The 22,761-nt window shown below is 38.5% G+C and overlaps 1 protein-coding gene across 1 annotated transcript; it reads right to left on the bottom strand.

Annotated features, from left to right (window-relative positions):
* Positions 1-9,599: 9,599 nt before the first annotated feature.
* Positions 9,600-22,337, bottom strand: LOC135204348 (uncharacterized). The gene is made up of 4 exons (XM_064234540.1): positions 22,220-22,337; positions 14,955-15,163; positions 13,445-13,673; positions 9,600-12,449 (listed from the first exon to the last, which is right to left on the bottom strand). Exons 2-4 carry the CDS (start codon positions 15,132-15,134, stop codon positions 11,311-11,313), a joined length of 1,548 nt encoding a protein of 515 aa, XP_064090610.1. The 5' UTR covers positions 15,135-15,163; positions 22,220-22,337; the 3' UTR covers positions 9,600-11,310.
* Positions 22,338-22,761: the final 424 nt, after the last annotated feature.

The following is a 22,761-nucleotide window of genomic DNA, read 5'->3' as shown; positions in this document are numbered from 1 at the left end:
GTCAGGGTCAGGTAGTTCTACGCAATCACCAACTTTTGCTTTAGACTCACTGGCCTATGTTCATTCGCGTATATGGTCAATGCTAAAATAATAGAGTCTATATAGCTCATGGGGCAATCTCAGGGTATTATAAGACCTTACTGGGTCACACTGGACATTATGCAAGGTAACTAAGTTCCTGAAGTTAAAAAATATAGACTATTTCTTCTCTGGATTCTGACAAAGAAGGCTGTCTGTGATTACGGACAATATTCAAGAAGTGTTCGGTGATTTTCGTTGCATAAAATGTAGTACGTTCGATTTGGAAGCTAAGGAAAATCTGACCTTGATCGAAGAAATAAACTTAATGGTTTTGTATTCGTGAGGTCGATTATTATAAATGGGCGAGCTGACACCTATTATAAAGCTATTTGTCTGTCCGTCTGTTCATGAACAGTCTTCACAACCGAGACATCTGAGCCGTGGAGTAGGTCTCCACTCCTCTCTCTCTCTCTCTCTCTCTCTCTCTCTCTCTCTCTCAGAAGTCCGGAATACGTAAATGGCAAGATAGATAGAGAGGGAGAAAGAGATTCTGGGCTAGGGAGAAGGAGAGAGAGAGAGACAGAGAGAAAGCCATATCTCATTGTGTCGAGTGTTGGTGTTGAAGGGAGATGTTGATATAACGGCTTCATTCCGTTCCCGGCTGCACCACCACCACCAGCTTTAAACCGAGTCACCCGAACCGTTACCTCATTGTTATGAAAACTTAAAACGATTGCTGATGAAATTTGAAGCCTTCGCCAGAAAGGAACTGAGGAAGGGAGGGAGGGGAAGGGGGACCACCACCGCCTACCAATCCTCGCCAGGATCAATTACGCGCCATCGTCATTTCGCTAGGCTAATTCCCACGACTTGCGGAAGTCGTTGATGGAATTAACTTATTTCTTATTTTTTCTTTTACGTATCTGCGAGAAGTCTTATGATTTGCCATGATGTTAAAGATTAGAATGTATTTTTTAGCACTGTTCTTGTGAGTTTTCAAAGATAGACCTACCAACAAGTATAGGGTGATATAGCGGTTGGCACAGCACCGAACCAATTCATAAGACTATACACTTCAACTCGGACCTATTGTTACACATACACACACACACATAGAGGAATTATTCTCTGAATTATCACCATCAACTGCGTCTTTATCGCCAGCGTTAGTGATATTATCGTCGACTGTCTTACTATCGCCAGAATATTCGTGTCCCGAAGGAGACTATGAACTGTCTCTTAGCCGCTTTTTGAAACTGGAATTCGCTACATTTACAAACGGTACAGAACCTGTTGTTCGTGGCCTGGCTTTCCTGGCCTGTGATGTTTCTCCGGTCCAACAAAGCCCTGTAAATAAGAATTAGCCTAAGTGCCAACAAAATAACGAGAAGAGATATCTGCCCTTTCACACTTTTAACACTGAATGCTGCTAGTTTTTCTTAAATTCAACGGTCTAAAATATTCCACTTAATTGCACGGGGTCTAATTAATAGTTGCCTATTAGTCTTACCTGTATTTGGTAAATTTATATATTCATAATACATACATACATACATACACACATACATATATATACATATATATATATATATATATATATATATACCATATATATATATAACATATATATATATATATATATATATATATATATATATATATATATATATATATATATATATATATATATATAAAATGCGTGCATTTGGTGGTAAGATCGATAGCATTTTTGCCTACCACACAAGAGACCCCAGATTCGACTCCTTGACAAGGATCACTCTCGGTCAAAGTCATATTGTGACTGTTGACGTAAGCAGAGATTCAACCACCTAACAGTTACATGATTGTGGTGGTCGCCCGCGAGTTTCAATATAGCATGAGATTAGGAACCTCCTTAATATGCTAGCAGTAAAACGTAAGTGTATTTTGACAGGTGGTTGCAAACATCGAGATTAATTAGACTCTCAGTGCGTAACAGAACACAGTCATCGCAGCTATAGTAAACTCACATTAAGCGTGCATCTGGTGTCTAGGCCAGTCCCTTCCGACGCTCCTGGTTGACTGTTGATAAGCCAATCACAGGGGTGGAAATTCTCAGTCTTTCGAGAGAGTTCACATAGGCAGGAAGTATGTTCCACTTCTCACTGAGGGATACGTCTTTCAAAAGTATCCCTCAGGAGAGGCGGAACATACATTCTGCCCATGTGAACTCTCTCGAGAGACAGCGTTTTCAACCCTGTGATTGGCTTATCAACAGCCAATCAGGAGCGTCGTAAGGGACTGGCCTAGACACCAGATGCACGCTTGATGTGAATTTACTCTAGTCTGTATTACGTAATACGTGTGAATTAACACGGTGCCTATAGTATGCCTACAGTATTTTGAAATGTCAGGCTGAAATCCTAAGTTGTCTCCATAGTCTTGTCTCTTTGACCACCAAAGCCATTTCTTTCAGCGCCTCAGTGGCGTGGTTGGTTTGGTGTTTGCTTCTCACCTCGGTGGTCGCGGGTTCGATTCTCGGCCATTCCATTGAGGAGTGAGAGATGTGTATTTCTGGTGGTAGAAGTTCATCACTCTCGACGTGGTTCGGAAGTCACGTAAAGCCGTTTGTCCCTTTGCTGAATAACCACTGGTTCCATGCAACGTAAAAACACCATACAAACAAACAAACAACGTCATTTCATGAACCACTTAATTCGCTGCGCTTGTAGTGGGTCCTGTTAAAAAAAAAAGCAACAGATTGGATAAATATTGTACATAACATCTCTAGCGGAAAATATTCCCCGTATTATCTCAGCGGAGACAAAACAAGCACGATTAGCGCCCACGTCTAAACATAGCGGGAGGATTGCGCTCGAGAAAAGAAAAATGACAGTCTGCTGGTTAGTTCATTCTATCTCTTTTTATCTATTCTTTTTCTATTCTAATTCGTTCGTGAACTTCCTGAGCTTTTAAGGAAGAGGAGGTCAATTTCGCATGATATATATATAATATATATATTATATATATATATATACCTATATATATATATATATATATATATAGATATAATAATAAGCTCATCATATATATATTATTATATAATATCTATATATATTATATAATTTATATATTATATAGGGTAGAGTGGGGTAAAAGGCCTCCCCCTATTTTCTTGCTTATTACATATCATAGCAACTCAGTCAGCAACACCTTCTGCCTGAAGCTTTCTATACCAAACAGCCAGGGAGAACTAGAATGGGACAAAGCCAGCACTCATTTTTCTTCTTTGGACACATTTCATGAAGTATGCGTGCTATATCAGGGATATCCTGTGCGGACATCTTGTCAGTAAAGTCAGTACTTTAACTACAGTTACTTTAAATGAGAGCTAAGAAATATCTTGCAATGCAATCCAGACTTGAAAACTCAATTGAGCTACAGGTGGATTTAGTTTTCTTAAAAAATGGCAAGTGGGGTAAAAGGCCCACCACGCTTTGGGGCAAGAAGCCCAGGGGGCTTTTTACCCCATCTGATCACTTGGACGTGTAACCAGTGGTGAAAGAGGACAGACTACATCTTATTTGTGCAATGAAGGCAGCAGGAGTTTGTCTTCCTCTTATGTTTATATTTGCCCGTAAAAGGATGACTTCACTACTTATAATCGGCAGCTCACCTGGATCAATTGCTAGATGCACAGCAAATGGATGGTCTAATGCTGGTTGTTTCGTAGACTGGCCACATCACTTTGTTAAAATTGTTTAGCCAAGTCGAGCAGAAAAGCACATTACAATTCCAGATGGCCACCACAGTCACAGGACTTTAGCCAGAGAGAATGGAGTAATGTAAAGAAAATTAGTCTACCTTTTTGACTTATGTCATTTTTAGTCTTATGTAAAACTTACCTATTATTTCTTTTATTTGTGTTATTCTTGGTGCTATATAAAAGTTAATTTATTTCTAATTGTGCTGCTACAGCACAATTAGAAATAATTAGAGGAAGTGTCAGTTTATTTTACAATTTTGCTAATTTCAGTTCCTATGAATACCAAAAAGTTCCTAGGTTTTACAAGAAACTAAGAACTCTAAGATTAATTTTTGTATATTTTCCAACAATATTCTTGAATATTTTTGTGTGGAAGGTTGAATTTTTTATATTTAGCAAAAGTAGGCGTCTACTTTTCAATATAAATGGTAGTTTTTTTCATGAAGTCCGGACAATATTTTAGGTATGGGGCAAAAAGCCACCACCGTGGGCTTCTTACCCCACCCATGGCGTAAAAGGCCCCCTTTGTTCTTTTTTTCAGGTCATGTTTTTTACTATCCTAAATTGCCAACAGCTTCTCATGATTATGATCGTTGATACTCCAATAATAAAGCTTTCTAGAAATATCTGTTAGGTCAATATCTGAATACTGGAGACTAAATAGCTTTCATTTCCACTGACCTTGTACCTACTGGCTTCTTTCTCCTACTCACCGCCCTCCAGCGCCCCCCTAACCACCCCACCCCCAACCACCCACCCGCTGTTCCATACTTCCAGCGATGACTGGAACCAGAAGAAGGCGTCCAGCTCCATTCCCGTTCTGGAATAATCGACCGACGCTGAGCCGTTTGTTCTCTGCCGCTGTCAACCAAATCCATTTGTCCTGGAATTTTAAGGTTGCCTGCTTCTGGTGTGGGCAATCGATGGAATGCACACTTGATACACCCGCACTATATATGCTCGTGTGTCAAAGTACTGTTTGCGCGCACACACACACACACACACACACACACACACACACACATATATATAGATATATATATAATAGTGTATATTAGACATATAATATATATCTATATATATAATAGATCTCAAGTATAAAAGGCCCATTAAAAACACTCTGTTTTTAAAGCTAAGACAACTATATTTGGGGGTACCGAACCTTCCAACCCTTAACAAGTACTGGTTTTCCATGTGGGCCTGTTTTGTACTTGAGACGTATCCTGTTTTAACAGAAGAATTTATTTACTCACACACTCATACATACTATATATATATATTATATAATTAATATCTATATATTATATATATATATATAATTATTATATATTATATTATATATATATGAAAAATTATCACATCACCGTGATTCATATAATCATTCGAGATACAAATGTCCTTTAATATCTGATTCGCTCTACCTCGGAATTGATATATTTTCATATATGTACCGAAGGGGAATTTTTAGCTGATAATAATTTCGTCCCCTCATGGGATCGAACCACCGTCTAGTGGACGGGAACGAAATATGTAAATATATCAATTCCGAGGTAGAGCGAATTAGATATTAAAGGACATTTGTAGCTCGAATGATATATATATATATATATATATATATATAGATATATATATATATATATATATATATATATCATCATCATCATCATCATCATCATCATCATCACGAATATGCACTAAACTCTAAAGTGTGTATGTGCGTATAAACTAATCACTTTCTGGGTCTTATTCAAATCAATTTATTCATAAATACGAAAGTTTCCTTGTCTTGAAGAAAACAAGCGAATATCCACGCCAAGCGCAGTCCAGGGACTAACAAAAGCGTGTCGGCTCACACGAGCCAGATGTCATTAATAACATTGGCGGAGGACGCAAGGCAAAGCAGATACGTGGTTTAGGATATTCATCATTCTGCTTCGGATGATATACTGAACACACACACATACATATATATACAGACATACATACGAATATGTCATATATAAATGCTTTGATTAACTTATAAAATAAGTTTAACTAGTTTAAAATTTTTATACGAAAAATAAACTAAAGAAATATGTTAAAGTAGATGAATGCTTTGATTAACTAAAGAATCATACTAAAAATAAATGTTTAAAAAATGATTTACAGAGGTTTTTTTCTAGTAAAGATATAAAACTTCATTTAGAGTTTTATAGTTAATTCTGCTTAAGAGTTTTATGTCCATTTAAGATACTATTAACAACTGAGCACAGCAAATTCCTTAATCTTTATCGCTCCAAGTAACATTGACAAATATGTAAATATATCCAAATATGGCCTTTATCTCTTAACGTCGGAAGCAATATTTCTGAGGTAAATACAGAGGCCAAAGACGCCTTCTCAGAATAGACGACCGAGCTATCACAAGGTCATTTGTGTAACGGCTCCCGCAGAAGGCCAACGCCCCCCCAACCTCCACCCCCAGAAGGGAGCGAACTAAATCATTCGGCCGTTAGGCGTAAAAGTCTACGGTTCCTCCCTATCAGGTTTCACTTAGTGGTCCGGCAGCCACTCGCCGGCCAGTCTTGCAAAAAAAAGAAGAAAAACAAAAATCATAGTAATGTCCCGTGAAGGTACGGATCCCGCTCTTTTTAAAATGCCATTTAAGTTTAAGTAACTCTTTGTTTATGTTCAAATCCAGGCACTATAATTGCCTCTATGTCTCTGCTCGTATCTTGAATATATGGAAGGTTGATGATAAGAGGCTATGTATCACATAGCTACAGCAGTGTGATAGGAAAATGCGGATCGATGTGGAAGTAGCCGTAATCTCTGTTGTGTCCAGGAAAAGAGAGAGAGAGAGAGAGAGAGAGAGAGAGAGAGAGAGAGAGGAGAGGAGAGAGAGAGGAAGGGTATATATATTGCTACTCTGCTTCCCCTCCAGACAAATGACGATCTGAGAACCTCTGGAGAACATTTTCTAGCTAAAATAACAGCGTTTTCTTTGTCTTGTTCTCTCATTCAATCTTTCCTTAATGAAAAAGAGTTTAAAACCCATTCTTGCTAATATATATTATATATATATTATTATATATTATATGTATATATATATATATATATAGATATATTTATGGTGTCTGTCATTAATGTCGAATTTTATAGGTATTGGCAATATCTTGTATCTTTTAGTCGCTAGTTATTCCCAACGACATTAAACGATATACATATATTATATATATAATATATATATATATATATAGATTATAATTATATATATATATATATATAGTTTAATATCGCATTCTCTATACCTTGACAATATCTTGACACTTTTTGAGTCTAAGTTATCCCCAGTTTTTAGGTGAATTTGCCATAAAATGGTATTTGTGGCTGAATATTTGTAAATATAAATAAGTTTAGTTTACAGTAAACAACGTGCTTATACTCTGCCAAACACTCCAAGATAGCTAGGGTGTGGCCGGGCAAAACAAGGCGTGATCGGACCTCCAGCTTGCTCGGGACGCGTGCGAGGTTTTCCCCTCACGCACAAGTTGTAAACATTATACATATTCTACATACTCCTTACGTTTAACGAGAATTAAAACGTGCTAAAACCTACGGTCAAATAGTCTTGTATCGCCAGCGAAAATTAAAATAAATGCGCTAAGTTTTATTCGAAGTAATTCTTCTGTACTGATTAAAATGCACATTATTTATTTTTCATAATTTCAGTCAAATAAATATACCAAAAATATCCTATTCTGAAAATCCTGCATCTTTAACTCAAAGCAAAAAACTTTTTTCAGAACTTTTTATGCTCTTTTATAGACCTTTCCTAAACCCCAACAACAACAACAACAACAACAAAGCAACATGTAGGCTTACTCCACGAGTAAGCGAAATGTATTGAGGCCACATCTATTTAGCCATTTAGACGTATCCCTTGACCCTTAACATTAATCCCTTGTTTGTGGTTTTACCTCAGACTTGGCATTTACTCTACTTTCCGGTTTGGGTTTCCATACTGTCCCCATCACAATGGCAGCTTGAGTGCTATAGATAAATTGAAGTAGATGGCTGGTATAAGGTCAAGACAGCTGACCTTCCCAATGGCCTATGCAGGTCACGTGTTGCAGAAACCGTGGTTTGGCAACGCGGGTCAAAAATTGTCCCAGATCTCTGTTTTGACGTAAATGAAATTAGTTTCCTATGAAAAGATCCAAAGTCAAATACGTTTTAAATATTAGTTTTAAACTCATGGCTATAATCTTCTAAGCTAAAATTTCTATCATAATAATGAGGCGTTTGTCAACTCGGGAATTCCTTTTTCGAAACGCCCTAGTGATCTGCGGATGTTTGACAGATTACACCACTTGATATTGAAAAGAAAGAAGCCAGTGTCATTTGCATTAAGCAAAGAAACAGCTGCCATTTTACTAAACAAAAACAAGGGCCTTTTACGCTAAAAAGATAGAAACAAGTGCCATTTACATTAGAAAGACTAAAAACAAGTGCCATTTACCTAAAAAGATTGAAACCAGGTACCATTCACACTACAAAGATGGAAACAAGTGCCGCTTGCATTAAAAAGATAGAAACAAGTGCCATTTACACTAAACAAAGATACAAGTGCCATATACATTTAAAAGATAGAAACAAGTGCCATTTACACTAAAAAAAGATACAAGTGCCATATACATTTAAAAGATAGAAACAAGTGCCATTTACACTAAAAAAAAGATACAAGTGCCATTTACATTTAAAAGATATAATCAAGTGCCATTTACACTAAAAGATAGAAACAAGTGCCATTTACACTAAAAGACTAAAACAAGTGTCACTCACACTAAAGAAAGAAACAAGTGCCATTTACACTAAAAGATAGAAACAAGTGCCATTTACATTTAAAAGATAGAAACAAGTGCCATTTACACAAAAAGATAGAAACAAGTGCCATTTACACTTAAAGGTAGAAACAAGTGCCATTTACATTTAAAAGATAGAAACAAGTGCCATTTACACTAAAAGATAGAAACAAGTGCCATTTACACTAAAAGGTAGAAACAAGTGCCATTTACATTTAAAAGATAGAAACAAGTGCCATTTACACTAAAAGACTAAAACAAGTGTCCCTCACACTAAAGAAAGAAACAAGTGCCATTTACACTAAAATGATAAAAACATATTAAGCGTTATAAATGACAATTACCTAGACAGAATAGAGCAGAGTATAAAAATTTAGCTCAAAAGTCAAGCGCTGAGACCTATGAGGTCATTCAGCGTTGGAAAGGAAATATAGAGCAGAGGTGGGTTTGAAAGGTGTAACGGCAGGAAATCCTCAAAGCAGTTGCACTATGAATGGAAGAAAAAGAATATGAATGGAGATGCAGTAAAAGGAATGAGAGGGGTTGCAGCTAGGGGCCGAAGGGACGCTGCAAAGAACCTTAAGTAGTTGATGCATTGCACCGCTGGGACAATGACCTAGAAAAGTGTACGAATCCGTATGTACAACGAAGTACGTATTAGACAATTACCTAGACGAGTGTACCAATCAATATGCATAACGAAACGTAGTATCAGCTTAGGTCGTACGTGACTACGTACAACCTCAGAATCTGGTTTCGAAAGAGGACGCTTCGAGATGACATTTTGTTTATCAAAAAGTGTATCCTGTTTGCGTCTCCCACCTGCATTCAGATGCTGCAACAACCTCGTCTGTCGTCGAAGACATGAAACACTACTTTGGTTGTTTGGCACCTATGTCTACGTCTACGTTCTGCATCTTGCATCTACCTCTATAAGTCCTTTACATCTCAGAACTAACCGTAAATAAAGGGGAAAATAAGTGTCTAAAAAAAATACTAATCACTTCTTATTTTCATTTACCTTTCACAAAGATTCCAAACTGTCATTGCTTCCTGTTTCTGTTACCGTTTTTTCTTCTTTTCCTTCCTCCTGATTCCTGTTTTGGTTATCCATTCCATCAACCTTTATATGCAACATTTGTACATAATGAATACTTATTGTACATCAGACATTGCAACAGTGAAATAAATATCTTCAACATGTGGTTGGTATAACCACTATTAATATCCATGTAAACAATGTGGGGATTAACATAATTATGATACAAATGCGCTAAAATTTCCCAATTCATACACGAATAGTTAGATCATACTGAAATCTACGGTAAATTGAGATCCACATTTATAGATGTGTGTGTTTTTTCATAAACCACATGGATGAAAAATCTATCTACAAAAACAAAAGATAAAAAAATTAATTTGAATTCGCGTAGAAAGACAATAAATAATCATGACCAAAAATCTATGACCTTCATTACTCAATTACTACTATCTAATAATAATCGCCAAGTTCTGCAATGGATTCGTCAAGGAATAAATAATCAATTTGCAAAAGGACATGACAAACCGCGACTTCTGTGGAAAATATTTATCATAAAAAGAATCAACATAAAACACGCATTCATTCATGACCTACAAATTCGAAGCAGCATGAAATCCATTCACTAATGACAGATCTGCACATTTCAAATTTGGTTTGCCTCATTATCTGTGGCGGGAATAGTGAGATTCATAATTAAGGCTTAAGTCACTTATAGTTTCTACCTGTTGTGAATTCATCTTCTCTAAGCATTCGTTATTACATGCAGGTAGGCAGGTAGACATTACTGCTCTTCAATGTCTGTTTTTAACTGTAATTTTAACAGTAACATGGCATACATTGAGAGAGCAAGAATTTAATGTTGACTAATCATAGTTTTACTTACATGCATACTTTCAATTTATCATATATTTTGGGGTTAATGAAGTAACCAGGGTAAACTGTGTGGGTGGCCTATTGTTGACTCGAAGCAAATGCGTTCATTGGCAACCACTGCAAATAACATCGCATAAGATCTCATAAGCAAAGTCGACACATTGCAGTTTGGAGAAAAGTTTCGAATACGATCAATCACATCCATCCAGTAGGTTTTTTCTTCTTTCCTCTTTGGCTTAGGAAGTAGCAGGTCCAGAATTGCAGCGCCGTGTCACTTCTTGAAATATATGATCCATCTTTGGCAGAACTGGTAACACAACTACCATGGCGTTTTTTTTAATGAAAATTAACACTATAATGCAGTATCTAGTCGAGAGAGATAAAGTGAAAGATTCTATTGGTTCTGGATAGATGCGCAGCGTCCAACTGTGACTTCAATCAGCGAGAGTTCTCTGTGTTCTATTAAATTCATAGTAATCATTTTAATGAGTGATTGTACATTAAGCAGGAAACATACGCTCTGTGAACAGGATTCTTGCCGACATTTTAAAGTCTAAAGATATAAAAATGGGGAAACGCTTACAAGTACAGTAGAATAGAACTTTCATTGACATCCATCTTTCCTTTCACAACCTGTGGCACTGGCATGATCTTCGCTTTCTAGACAGAGAGGACGAAGACATCGTCAACTAGGGTTGTGTTATTGCTCAAGTAGACAACTCAGAAGGGGTTCCAAATCATTACCGTCATAAGCCTGTTTATTTCAAGTTTGTGTTGTGTGAAGCTTAACGCATATTCATGTAGGCATTCTCCACTCTGGAGTTGTCCGGAGCACCACTGCTGCATCCATTCCAGGCGGGCGAAGTCGCCGCATCTTGGCTTGAACCACAGGCGCCCTTACCCTCGGGAGTGAACTGGATCGGGGCGGGAACTGGCGGTGGCATCAGAAAATTAGACGCTTCCTCATAGAGGGGGTCATTGATCTGGGTCATCAGGACGACGGGTGACTTATCCGGTACCCTTCGTCTCCTGTTCTTCGAACTGACCAAACCGCAAGACAATGCTACAGTCGCAATGACTGCAATGACGCATATGCCAATGAGACAGTACAGAACTACGTACATCAGATCAGAAGTCTGTCTCTCGGCTCGGGGAGATGCTTGCAGGCCACAAGCAGCTTCTGTAGCCCACCTGGGGAGATTGTAAGGTACGCATGTCGGGTCAAGCACTTGCTTCAAACGGCTGGAAGCTAGCTCATACAGAGTGCGACTTTTGTACGGAGGAGACGTATAAGAAGGTTCGGAACTCGTTTCCGTCCCGTTGGTCGCCTCATCCGAATCTGAATCTACGACAGGTTCCTCTGCATCCGAAAATGGAACGTCAATATAATTACCGGTGATGTGGTGATCAGTGAAAGAACACTTCAGGTGAGTCAGAGCGCCAGGCTGGGCGGCAATATGGTTATTCTTCATTCTGACAGTCCCGCCACCTTCCGTTCTGAGGGCGCCAGCCTGCAAGTCCGCCACGCTGGAGTTCTGCAGGACGAGGTTGATGTTGCTCATCACTACAGCGTCTGTATCCAGGCGCCCTATCGTCACGTTGTCCAGGAGCATTCCGTGAACGGAGAAACTCGTCAGGTTGAAAACTCCCGACTCGATTCTACCGATGACCGAGTTGTGGAACCAAACGCCGTAGATAGACTCTTCTTTTGTAACCACGAGTCTGCCAGTTTCATTTGCCGGGCCTTTGAAAATCCCGATGTCGGAATCCTCTACTTCCAGGTAACTCAGCGCGTTCACGTTGCTGAAGGCATCGGCTCGCACGATTCCGACAGTCGACTGAATCAGTCGCAGCCCCGCCTTGGGTTTGCCGCTGAACAGGTATCTAGGGAGTTCGTCCACAGTGCAGCCTTTGATACCAATGCCTGAAAGAGATTGAGGGTCGACAGTGAGAGTTCGAACTGATTCTGGGAAATTAGGTTCTGAAGCTCAACACTAACTGGGCCACTTTGTGTCATTCAATGCTCAAGAATGGCGGAAAAAGGGAGTTAAGGAGGTTGGACAGCAAGCTTTAAGAAAGGAGGAAGGAATGGATGTCAAGATAAGGCCTAAAAAGTGGGCGTGGCCAGGAGCCGTGGGAATGCTGCAAAACTCTCTTTGGTAATGCTATGACACTACCTCCCTAAGGGTACTCATGAATAGGGTCTTATATTCTATATTCCAAAAACAAATCTTTATGACCACGATACTACCAAATTATGACTGAACAGGGTTTGATATCCTATATTCCAAATGATTTTACCGAAATATGATTCTGAAAAGGGTTTGATATCCTACATTCCAAATGATTTTACCGAAATATGATTCTGAAAAGGGTTTGATATCCTACATTCCAAATGATTTTACCGAAATATGATTCTGAAAAGGGTTTGATATCCTAGATTCAAATGGTTTTACCGAAATATGACCATAAGAGATATAAATATCCCTGTAATTCCCAATGATTTTACCGAAATATGATTCTGAAAAGGGTTTGATATCCTATATTCCAAATGATTTTACCGAAATATGATTCTGAAAAGGGTTTGATATCCTATATTCCAAATGGTTTTACCGAAATATGACCCTGAAGAGGATATAATATCCTGTATTCCAAATGATTTTACCGAAATATGATTCTGAAAAGGGTTTGATATCCTATATTCCAAATGATTTTACCGAAATATGATTCTGAAAAGGGTTTGATATCCTATATTCCAAATGGTTTTACCGAAATATGACCCTGAAGAGGATATAATATCCAATATTCCAAACGATTTTACCGAAATATGACCCTGAAGAGGGTTTAATATCCTATATTCCAAACGATTTCTATATGACCAACGAAAAACCCCACCGAACTATGACAGGAACCTCTCACCTGCAAACGTGTGCCTCAACGGGTTCGATTTCCCAGGGTCATTCAGGTTCTTGGGCAGCGAGAGGAACTCCACGTCCCACACATCGAGGGCAGAGGAAGGGTAACCTTTCCAGCCTGCGATGAATCCCTCTGTGATGGTGACTCCAACGCTCCTCTCGACCCGGACGTAGACTTGAGAGATGATCTCTCTCGACTTCGGCAGAAAGACCTCCTCCGTCAGGTGAACGGGCTGCTCGATGAGAAGGTATGTATATATATATGAGATTAATCACCCGAGATGTGACACAGTTTCGCGCTTAGAGTTGTCAAGAATATAATCTATATTATAGATTATATTCTTGACCTACGAGGTCATTCAATGATTGAGTTGAATATAGAATTTTGGGCCAGAAACCAAGCACTGGGACCTATGAGGTCATTCAGCGCTGAAATGGAAAATGACAGTAAAAGGTTTGAAAGGTGTAACAGGAGGAAAACCTCAAAGCAGTAGCACTATGAATCAAGTGTTAGGAGAGGGTGGAAAGTAAGATGAAGAAAGAGAATATGAAAGGAGGTACAGTAAAAGGAACGAAATTGGTTGCAGCTAGAGGCCGAAGGAACGCTGGAAAGAACCTTAAGTAATGCCTACAGTGCACCGCATGCGGTCCACTGACGGCACTACCACGCTACACGGGTCATTCGATGATGAAACAGAAATTGACAGTAAACGGTTTGAAAGGCTAACAGTTGTCAAAACACGCTTTTTTTTACAAGATTGTTGTCATTATTTTTGTATAACTTATTACCTGCTCTAGTTTCATAAGTAATTAACTTCTCTACGAACAGCTTAAGGCTTATATCTTGATGTATATAACATTACATTTGTTGTCAATGTCATGACAAATTACAAGCGCTGAGAACCAGCAGCATTAGAATTCTGAGAATAAATAATGTACATATCATACTTTATATGTCCTACTCCTAAATAAATGACACATTTCTTGTCAAGCTGCTGGCAGCAATACCAAAATCCTGGTTTCTTTGCATATCTGTTATAATCACTGACGTTATTTTACCCCTGTAACTCCCGGACTTTTTCCACGGGGGATTACAAGTTTCAAGTCGTTTCCCATTCATTTTCTTTATCACTAGCAAAGTAGTTTCCGTCGTGACTCAGTCTCAGTTTGTCTTTCTAAGACAAGGCAATGGCTGTCATTTTCAAAGCCTGTACCGAAACTGTCGTTCCCAGCTACAGCAGCCAGTGCGGAATCAGAGGAATGTATTTCTTGCGATTAGGGATTCATTTCTCGACATAACGTGGTTCGGATCCCACGATAAGCAGTAGGTCCCGTTGCTAAGTAACCAATTTGGATCCTAGCAACGTAAATAAAAATCTAGAACCAGCCCTGGGGAAAGTTCCCTAGCGACGTAAACAAGAATCCAATCCTTCGAGCCAGCCCTATAGGAGCTGTTCATCAGATCAGTGGTCTGGTTAAACTAAGATAAAGTTAACAACGACAACCACCCATACCTCTGATCCTGTCTCGTTGCAAACGATGCGACGTTCCTTCAAGATGCCCTTGACAGTTGTGTCGCAGTGACACTGTTCGTCGCATTTCAGCACAATCGAAGCGGCGCCTTCGCTGCCCACAAGAACGGCCGCCAAGATCGTCAGGAGGACGGCGCCACCTGACATCATGACTGCGGCCATTTCAGGCGAATCTGTCTCACGAGGTTTGACTGAAAGAAGGAAAATCAGTCGTTAAATATTGGTGATATTTGTATGTACTGTGTATGTATGTATGTATACGTACATCCATACCCTGCAAAGAAACTTCCAGTAATGCCTACAGCACGCCGCATGAGGTACACTGACGGCACTACTCCCCTTACGAGGATTACGAAGTAAAGATTTTAGCTCTGCCAAGAATTAAATTGATTTTCTCTATAAATGAACAATGGTCGAGATTGTTTCCTTGGAGACAAATAGTCGAATTTCCAAAAGAATACTAACAAATTCATCAAAATCCGTTCATTCAATCTTGAGACATACAACACACTCACACACACACAAAAGTACACACAAGCTTCCCACTACCCGGGGAAGGAAGAGTAAGGCTTCGCAGCCTTACGAGTCTAATTATTTTTAGTTATTTAAAAAAGGAAACTGAAAATTTCTTGCACGTGGGAATATTCCCAGGCTCACTAATGCCGTACTGTTACACTCACGCATATATATATATATATATATATATATATATATATATATATATATATATATATATATATATATATATATATATATATATATATGTGTGTGTAACCACGATTCAGTAATGGATACCACAGCTATACTAACACATTATACATATAATATGGGTGTGATTCAAACAATGACTCATGCGCCAACTTATAGAAATGTAAACACAGACAGACGAGGGGAAACAACTGCCTATCTCTCTATTAATGCGCATGATGTAGTAAATTTCTGAATATGGAAAGCTTGCATCACTCCGGATACTATGCATTACTTGCTGTGGTTAAATGATGCCCAATGTATATCCTCACAACGTCATATAAATGTTGTCCATTTATGTACATATATATAATATATATATATATCTATATATATATCATATATAATATATTTATATAAATAAATTAATTAAAAAATATATATATTTATATATATGTTTGTGTGTGTTTGTGTATAAACGATATAGACCGATAAATACAGTAACAGACATATACTACAGCTTGGAAAATGTCTATCACCAACACCATTGTCGATTTCCCGTCGGCAGCTAGGGTTTTTTTGATCTGCGCTGCGCTGTTCTTTTATCAATCTTACTCAATCCTAATCGGGATTTACTGCGTCTGTTTTCAGGACTATCTTGTAGATTCCGTGGGTATCCCACGGATGCTGGAGAAAACCTCGTGGGGGATTCTTTTTTAGTTTTTCCTTTAGATATGAAATATGTTGAAACTTCGTGTTTGTGGATGTAGTGACTGATGCGTGCTTTTGTGCCACCAGTCACATCGAAAGAATGAAAAAGTAATATGTACGAGAATTAATGTATAATAAGAAACTACAGTTGAAACTCACGACGAAAGCAACAATATCAAGTAATAATAATAATAATAATAATAATAATAATAATAATAATAATAATAATAATAATAATAATCATAATCATAATATAATAATAAGAATATAAACTAATAAAATAATAATAATATAATAATATAATAATGACTATTTATCTATCACAGTCCTCCAATTCGACTGGGTGGTATTTATAGTGTGGGGTTCCGGGTTGTATCCTGCCTCCTTAGGAGTCCATCACTTTTCTCACTATGTTCGCCGTTTCTAAGATCACACTTTTCTGCATGAGTCGTGGAGCTACTTCAGCCTCTAGTTTTTCCAAATTCCTTCTCAGGGATCTTGGGATCGTGCCTTCTAGTGTTCCTATGATTATGTGTACAATTTCCACTAGCATATCCCATATCCTTCTTATTTCTATTTTCAGGTCTTGATACTTATCCATTTTTTCCCTCTCTTTCTCTTCAACTCTGGTGCCCCATGGTATTGCGGCATCATTGAGTAATACTTTCTTCTTGATTTTGTCAATCAACGTCACGTCTGGTCTATTTGCACGTATCACCCTATCTGTTCTGATACCATAGTCCCAGAGGATCTTTGCCTGATCGTTTTCTATCACTCCCTCAGGTTGGTGCTCGTACCACTTATTACAGCAAGGTAGATGGTGTTTCTTGCACAGACTCCAGTGGAGGGGTTTTGCCACTGAATCATGCCTCTTTTTGTACTGGTTCTGTGCAAGTGCCGGACATTCGCTTGCTATGTGGTTTATGGTTTCATTTTTCGTATTGCACTTCCTACATATGGGAGAGATGTTATTTCCATCCATCGTTCTCTGAACATATCTGATTCTTATATTTATAGGGCCTGATCTTGTGCTGCTGTTATCATTCCTTCAGTTTCCTTCTTTAGCTCTCCCCTCTGTAGCCATTGCCATGTATCATCGCTGGCTAGTTCTTTAGTCTGTCTCATGTATTGTCCGTGCATTGGTTTGTTGTGCCAGTCCTCTGTTCTGTTTGTCATTCTCCTGTCTGTATATTTCTGGGTCTTCGTCTACTTTTATCAGTCCTTCTTCCCATGCACTCTTGAGCCACTCGTTTTCACTGGTTTTCAGATATTGCCCCAGTGCTCTGTCCTCGATGTTGACGCAGTCCTCTATACTTAGTAGTCCTCTCCCTCCTTCCTTTCGTGTTATGTATAGTCTGTCCGTATTTGCTCTTGGGTGTAGTGCTTTGTGTATTGTCATATGTTTCCTAGTTTTCTGGTCTATGCTGCGGAGTTCTGCCTTCGTCCATTCCACTATTCCTGCGCTGTATCTGATTACTGGCACTGCCCATGTGTTAATGGCTTTTATCATATTTCCGGCATTTTTATTATAATTATTATATCAGGAAAACAACAGACAAAGAAGGGGACATGGGGACATTTCTTGGTAAGGAGATGACATCATTTCTTATTGCAAATCATAATTACGTTGCTCGCTTCACTGATGGCCCCGCCAACAAAATGACAATGCTGTACCACCTACAACAAACGATTCAAAATAACGTGTTAAATCATTCTGATTACCAGTATAAGCTAACGCCAGTGTTAAATAACCTCTCCTGGATATTTATATAAGAAAAAATGTAACAAATTCTCCGTGTTTACTACAATGCCACTTGAAAACTAATATATATAAACTTAATATCAACTAGTTACATTAGCATTCAGTCATTTAAAATTAGACTCTTCATTTCACGTGTACGCCTGCTAATTTCAATGGGCAACTTTATATAAAATATATAATCTTGCTTTAATTATTTCCTACACCCTTTGACCGATTTTCAAATATGAGGGACCATGTTCAAGAGCTATGCATTACACGTAGATTTACATCAGAACTGCACTGAATAGAGAATCCAGGCCACAGGCCAAGCACTGGGACCTATGAGGGCATTCAGCGCTGAAACTGAAGCTGACAGTGAACAGGTCTGAAAGGTGTAACAGGGGGAAAGACCTCGAAGCAGCGGCGCTGTGAATCAATTGTTAGGAGAGGGTGGAAAGTAAGATGGAAGACAGATAATATGGAAGGAGGTACAGTAAAATAACGAAAGGGGTTGCAGCTAGGGGCCGAAGGCACGCTGCAAAGAACCTTAGGCATGCGGCGCACTGCCGGCACTCACTACCTACGGGTTATATTAGAAGGAATTACAGAAACAAACAATAAATATTACGTTATAAATGAAAATATAAACGCCGGTAAAATCACTACATCACATTAAGAACTAGGAGTTTCCTTTAGCAATTACGCTCTAATAACGGTGCACTTCGATCCTAAATATGAAGAAGAAGAAGACAATCAAAACAAATGGTTCATCGGCCATCGTGTGATAAGCATATCTACACAGGACGCGGCAGGATACGATACAAGACCAAAGGCCGCCGACTTGACATTTGTGAGGGTAGTACGACGCACTTTCTGAAGACGTCTTGGGGATAGTATGGGATGTATAGAATGTAGAATTTAGGGCCAGGGCCAAGCGCTGGGAGGGACCTACGAGGTTATTCAGCGCTGAAACGGAAATTGACTGTAAAATGGCTTTGGAAAGTGTAACAGGAGGATAACCTCAAAGCAGTTGCATTATGAAGCAATTGTTAGAAGAAGGCGGAAAGTAAGATGGAAGAAAGAATATGAAAGGACGTACAATAAAAGGAATGAAACGGTTTGCAGCTAGTGGCCGAAGGGACGCTGCAAAGAACCTTAAGTAATGCCTACAGTGCACCGCGCGTGAGGCGGCAATACGGGGACCAAAAATAAAACAAATGACTGGACTACTATTGACCTTCGTCTTTTGAAGTATTTTTCTTAATCGATATAAACAAACAAAATCAGAGGCTATGAATAATTCAAGCATGCCGGCATCTTTGATGAAAATACTTAGGTTTAAGTCAGAGGAATTCATGATAAAACTTCATGTCAACATTGGTCTTATCAGGGACCATTATCCGCCGATTATATAAACCCGCACGTTAATGTTGACTCAGCCTCTCGCGGGTTTTTCAAAGTCCTTAGAGTTTGTTTGCCTCTGATCGGAGGTCAAACATACATATTATTCTTTCTCCTTCAGAGTGAAGTGTAGTTTACATATATCTTTCTTAACTGCAGTATGTTGCCTTTGAAGCTACTTGAAACCGATTTTCATAAATGAAAACAAATTACAATTTGATAGGAATCATTCTCCTTTTTGGTTTCTCGAAACGATTAGAAGTCAAGAATTCACACGTCTGATTCCCCAGCTCGAAAAATTGATGTCAGTTTCCACCTCAAGGTCACTTAATGATTTCTTCACATATTATTTATCATTCTGGCGCCAGAGGCTGTCTATACTAGAGGGAAGTTTAAATGAGACATTATATAATTCTGGCACCAGAGGCTGTCTATACTAGAGGGAAGTTTAAATGACACAATTTATCAATCTGGCGCCAGAGGCTGTCTATACTAGAGGGAAGTTTACATGACACAATTTATCAATCTGGCGCCAGAGGCTGTCTATACTAATGGGAAGTTTAAACGACACAATTTATCATTCTGGCGCCAAAGACTTTCTATACTAGAGGGAAGTTTAAACGACACAATTTATCATTCTGGCACCAGAGGCTGTCTATACTAGAGGGAAGTTTAAATTGCACATTTTATGTATCACGCAAGTTCAATAGAGAGAGAGAGAGAGAGAGAGAGAGAGAGAGAGAGAGAGAGAGAGAGAGAGAGAGAGAGAGAGCATAGCTAGGACTTCTTTTCCGAACCACACCAGACAGGAAAAGCGATTTCGGGACCATCACAATGGGCTATGACGCCCATCTCTTCTGCGTGGAACTTACTCATATCCTGTGGAACCTCGACAGAGGCTGATGTCATTTCAGAATGTCTCTCTGTCTGTGGTTCTCAAAAGGCAGACTCACGATCGGATATTCGGCAACATTTCCCCACACCGCTGAATGCGTAACGATCTCCACGAATGACGCCGTTGAAATGGAATGGCATATCGAATTTAGGCCAAAGGCCAAGCGCTGGGACCTACGAGTTCATTCAGCGTTGAAAGGGAAACCGAGAGTAAAGAGGCGTTGAATGCGTAACAGGAGGAAAACCTCGAAGCAGCTGCACTATGAAACAATTGTTAAAGTTCGAACGACATATGGAAGAAAGAGAATATGAAAGGAGGTACAGTAAAAGGAACGAAAAGGGGTTGTAGCTAGTGGCCGAAGGGACGCCGCAAAGAACCTTAGGTAATGCTTACATTACACCGCATGCGGTGCACTGACGACACCACTTTCCCTACGGAGAATCCAAACTCCCTTAGTTGTCCAAGGAATTGGCTCTGAATCTGAATAGATAATAAAACTGGTGGAAGGTAAAGTTCAAGAAGTTGGATAGCCCGAATGATAACGAGAAGCCGAAGAGAATTCAAGGCTGCCTACTGAATGCCTCAAAAGGCACACTGTTAGTACCATATAATCGGTTGGGCAAAGAAAATCATTGTTACGTGCTGTCTGTGCGCATGTATTGTGCGAACACCATAAACAGCAAAGATCAAACTGTATGTCTGTTTCCTTAAATGTGTAGACAGTTAATTAAGATTAACATATGTGAGAGCATACATCAGGTGTAGCATGTATGTATGCAAGTGTTTTTGTAAAAAAATATACATACATAAACTAAGTGTGGGGAAGCACTCGTAAGAAAATGCATCATTAAAACTCGTTAAATTATTATTATTACTATTATTATCATCATAAATGAACGTTCGAGCATGATAGCAAGAATATTGCAAATAAAATTAACAGTTGTCGCATAATAAACTAAAAAGACGTGAGACGCATCCCGTGCAACAATAGCTCTAAGAATGCTGCACGCACTGCAGTAACAACTTACAATTTATACATAAAATGATCAAACTTTCATGGCAAGCACAATGACTCAATTTCGTGTGGGATTATTTTCCTGTAATTCCTGCAAGGAAACGCATCCGTGTTCCAGGGTTATTTAATACGACTGGATGAGAACCTTATTGCGTGATCTTACGAACGAACTCTTTTGAAAAGAAACAGTTAGTTCATACCGTATAAGTTACTAACTTTTAAATTATTACGTTTCATCTCGGTTAAAGAGACGCAATTCTAAACGTACAAAGTGAATTTTCAGACAATTGCAAATATATCACAGCTTGTATACACTATTTAGTGATACGCAAATTAAATTCAAGCGTTTCATAAACTGTGCAGCAAATTGACAGTTGACTGTTATTTAGTACAAAACCTACGCAGTATTCCCATTATGACAAAAGGATTGTGTTAACGCAAAGTCAAACAGTTTGTTGTTTGTTCTTTCAAAAAAAATCAAAAGTGAGCGTAGTCAAAGCAAGCTGGGTGTTATATTTGAAGAAAAAGCAATTAACATCTCGACGGTGAATATCATAAAATTAAAATATATTAACTGCATAATTAATGAAAAGAAATTCTTCTTAATTCGGTCCTTTTCTGTTAAAAAAAATTGATACGCTCATGTATTTTCATCTTTCGCTAAACGAATTGATTTGACTCATGAAAAAACACAAAATAGAAATGAAAATTAAATAAATAAAATAAGCGTTGAATACATAACTTGAACTGCTATACAAGAAGTCCTCAACGCACGAAAAAGACTAACGTTAACTTACCCTCCTACACGATCACGAATTCGAGATCTCAAAGGCAGCAGCAGCTAAAGACAGCACAACTTGACGGAGCGAACGTCTCCGGGCAAATACGCAATCTCTTGACATTTCTACGTGACAGACAATTTCGTGAACTGCATGAGTCACGGTAGGATAGATGCGACGGGACGGGATGAGAGACACTACTCTCTTTCCCTCTCTCTCTCTCTCACGTCACACACACACACATATATATATTATATATATATATCTATATATATATATATAATATATATATATAGTATATATATATATATATATATATATATATGTAGTGCATGTGTGTTTATCACGATGTATATTTCATTAATTATATCATCGTTATTATAATAAAATCTAAGAATTCAGCCAACTGAAAATAATATTAAGAGAAATTCTGGCTGTGAAGCCAAGCACTACTCGGGCGCTTTCAGCCAATCAGAGCCGAGGCCTGTGAATGGAAGGAGATAGAATGGCTGGATAAGATAAAGAGATCCATAAAGTAAATGAGATGAAGCAATACAGTA

The sequence above is a fragment of the Macrobrachium nipponense genome, chromosome 44, assembly GCF_015104395.2.
Source record: "Macrobrachium nipponense isolate FS-2020 chromosome 44, ASM1510439v2, whole genome shotgun sequence".
NCBI classification, from domain to species: Eukaryota; Metazoa; Arthropoda; class Malacostraca; order Decapoda; family Palaemonidae; genus Macrobrachium; species Macrobrachium nipponense.
The sequence above is the reverse complement of the archived record's forward strand: the minus strand, read 5'-3'. Positions and strand labels throughout refer to the sequence as shown.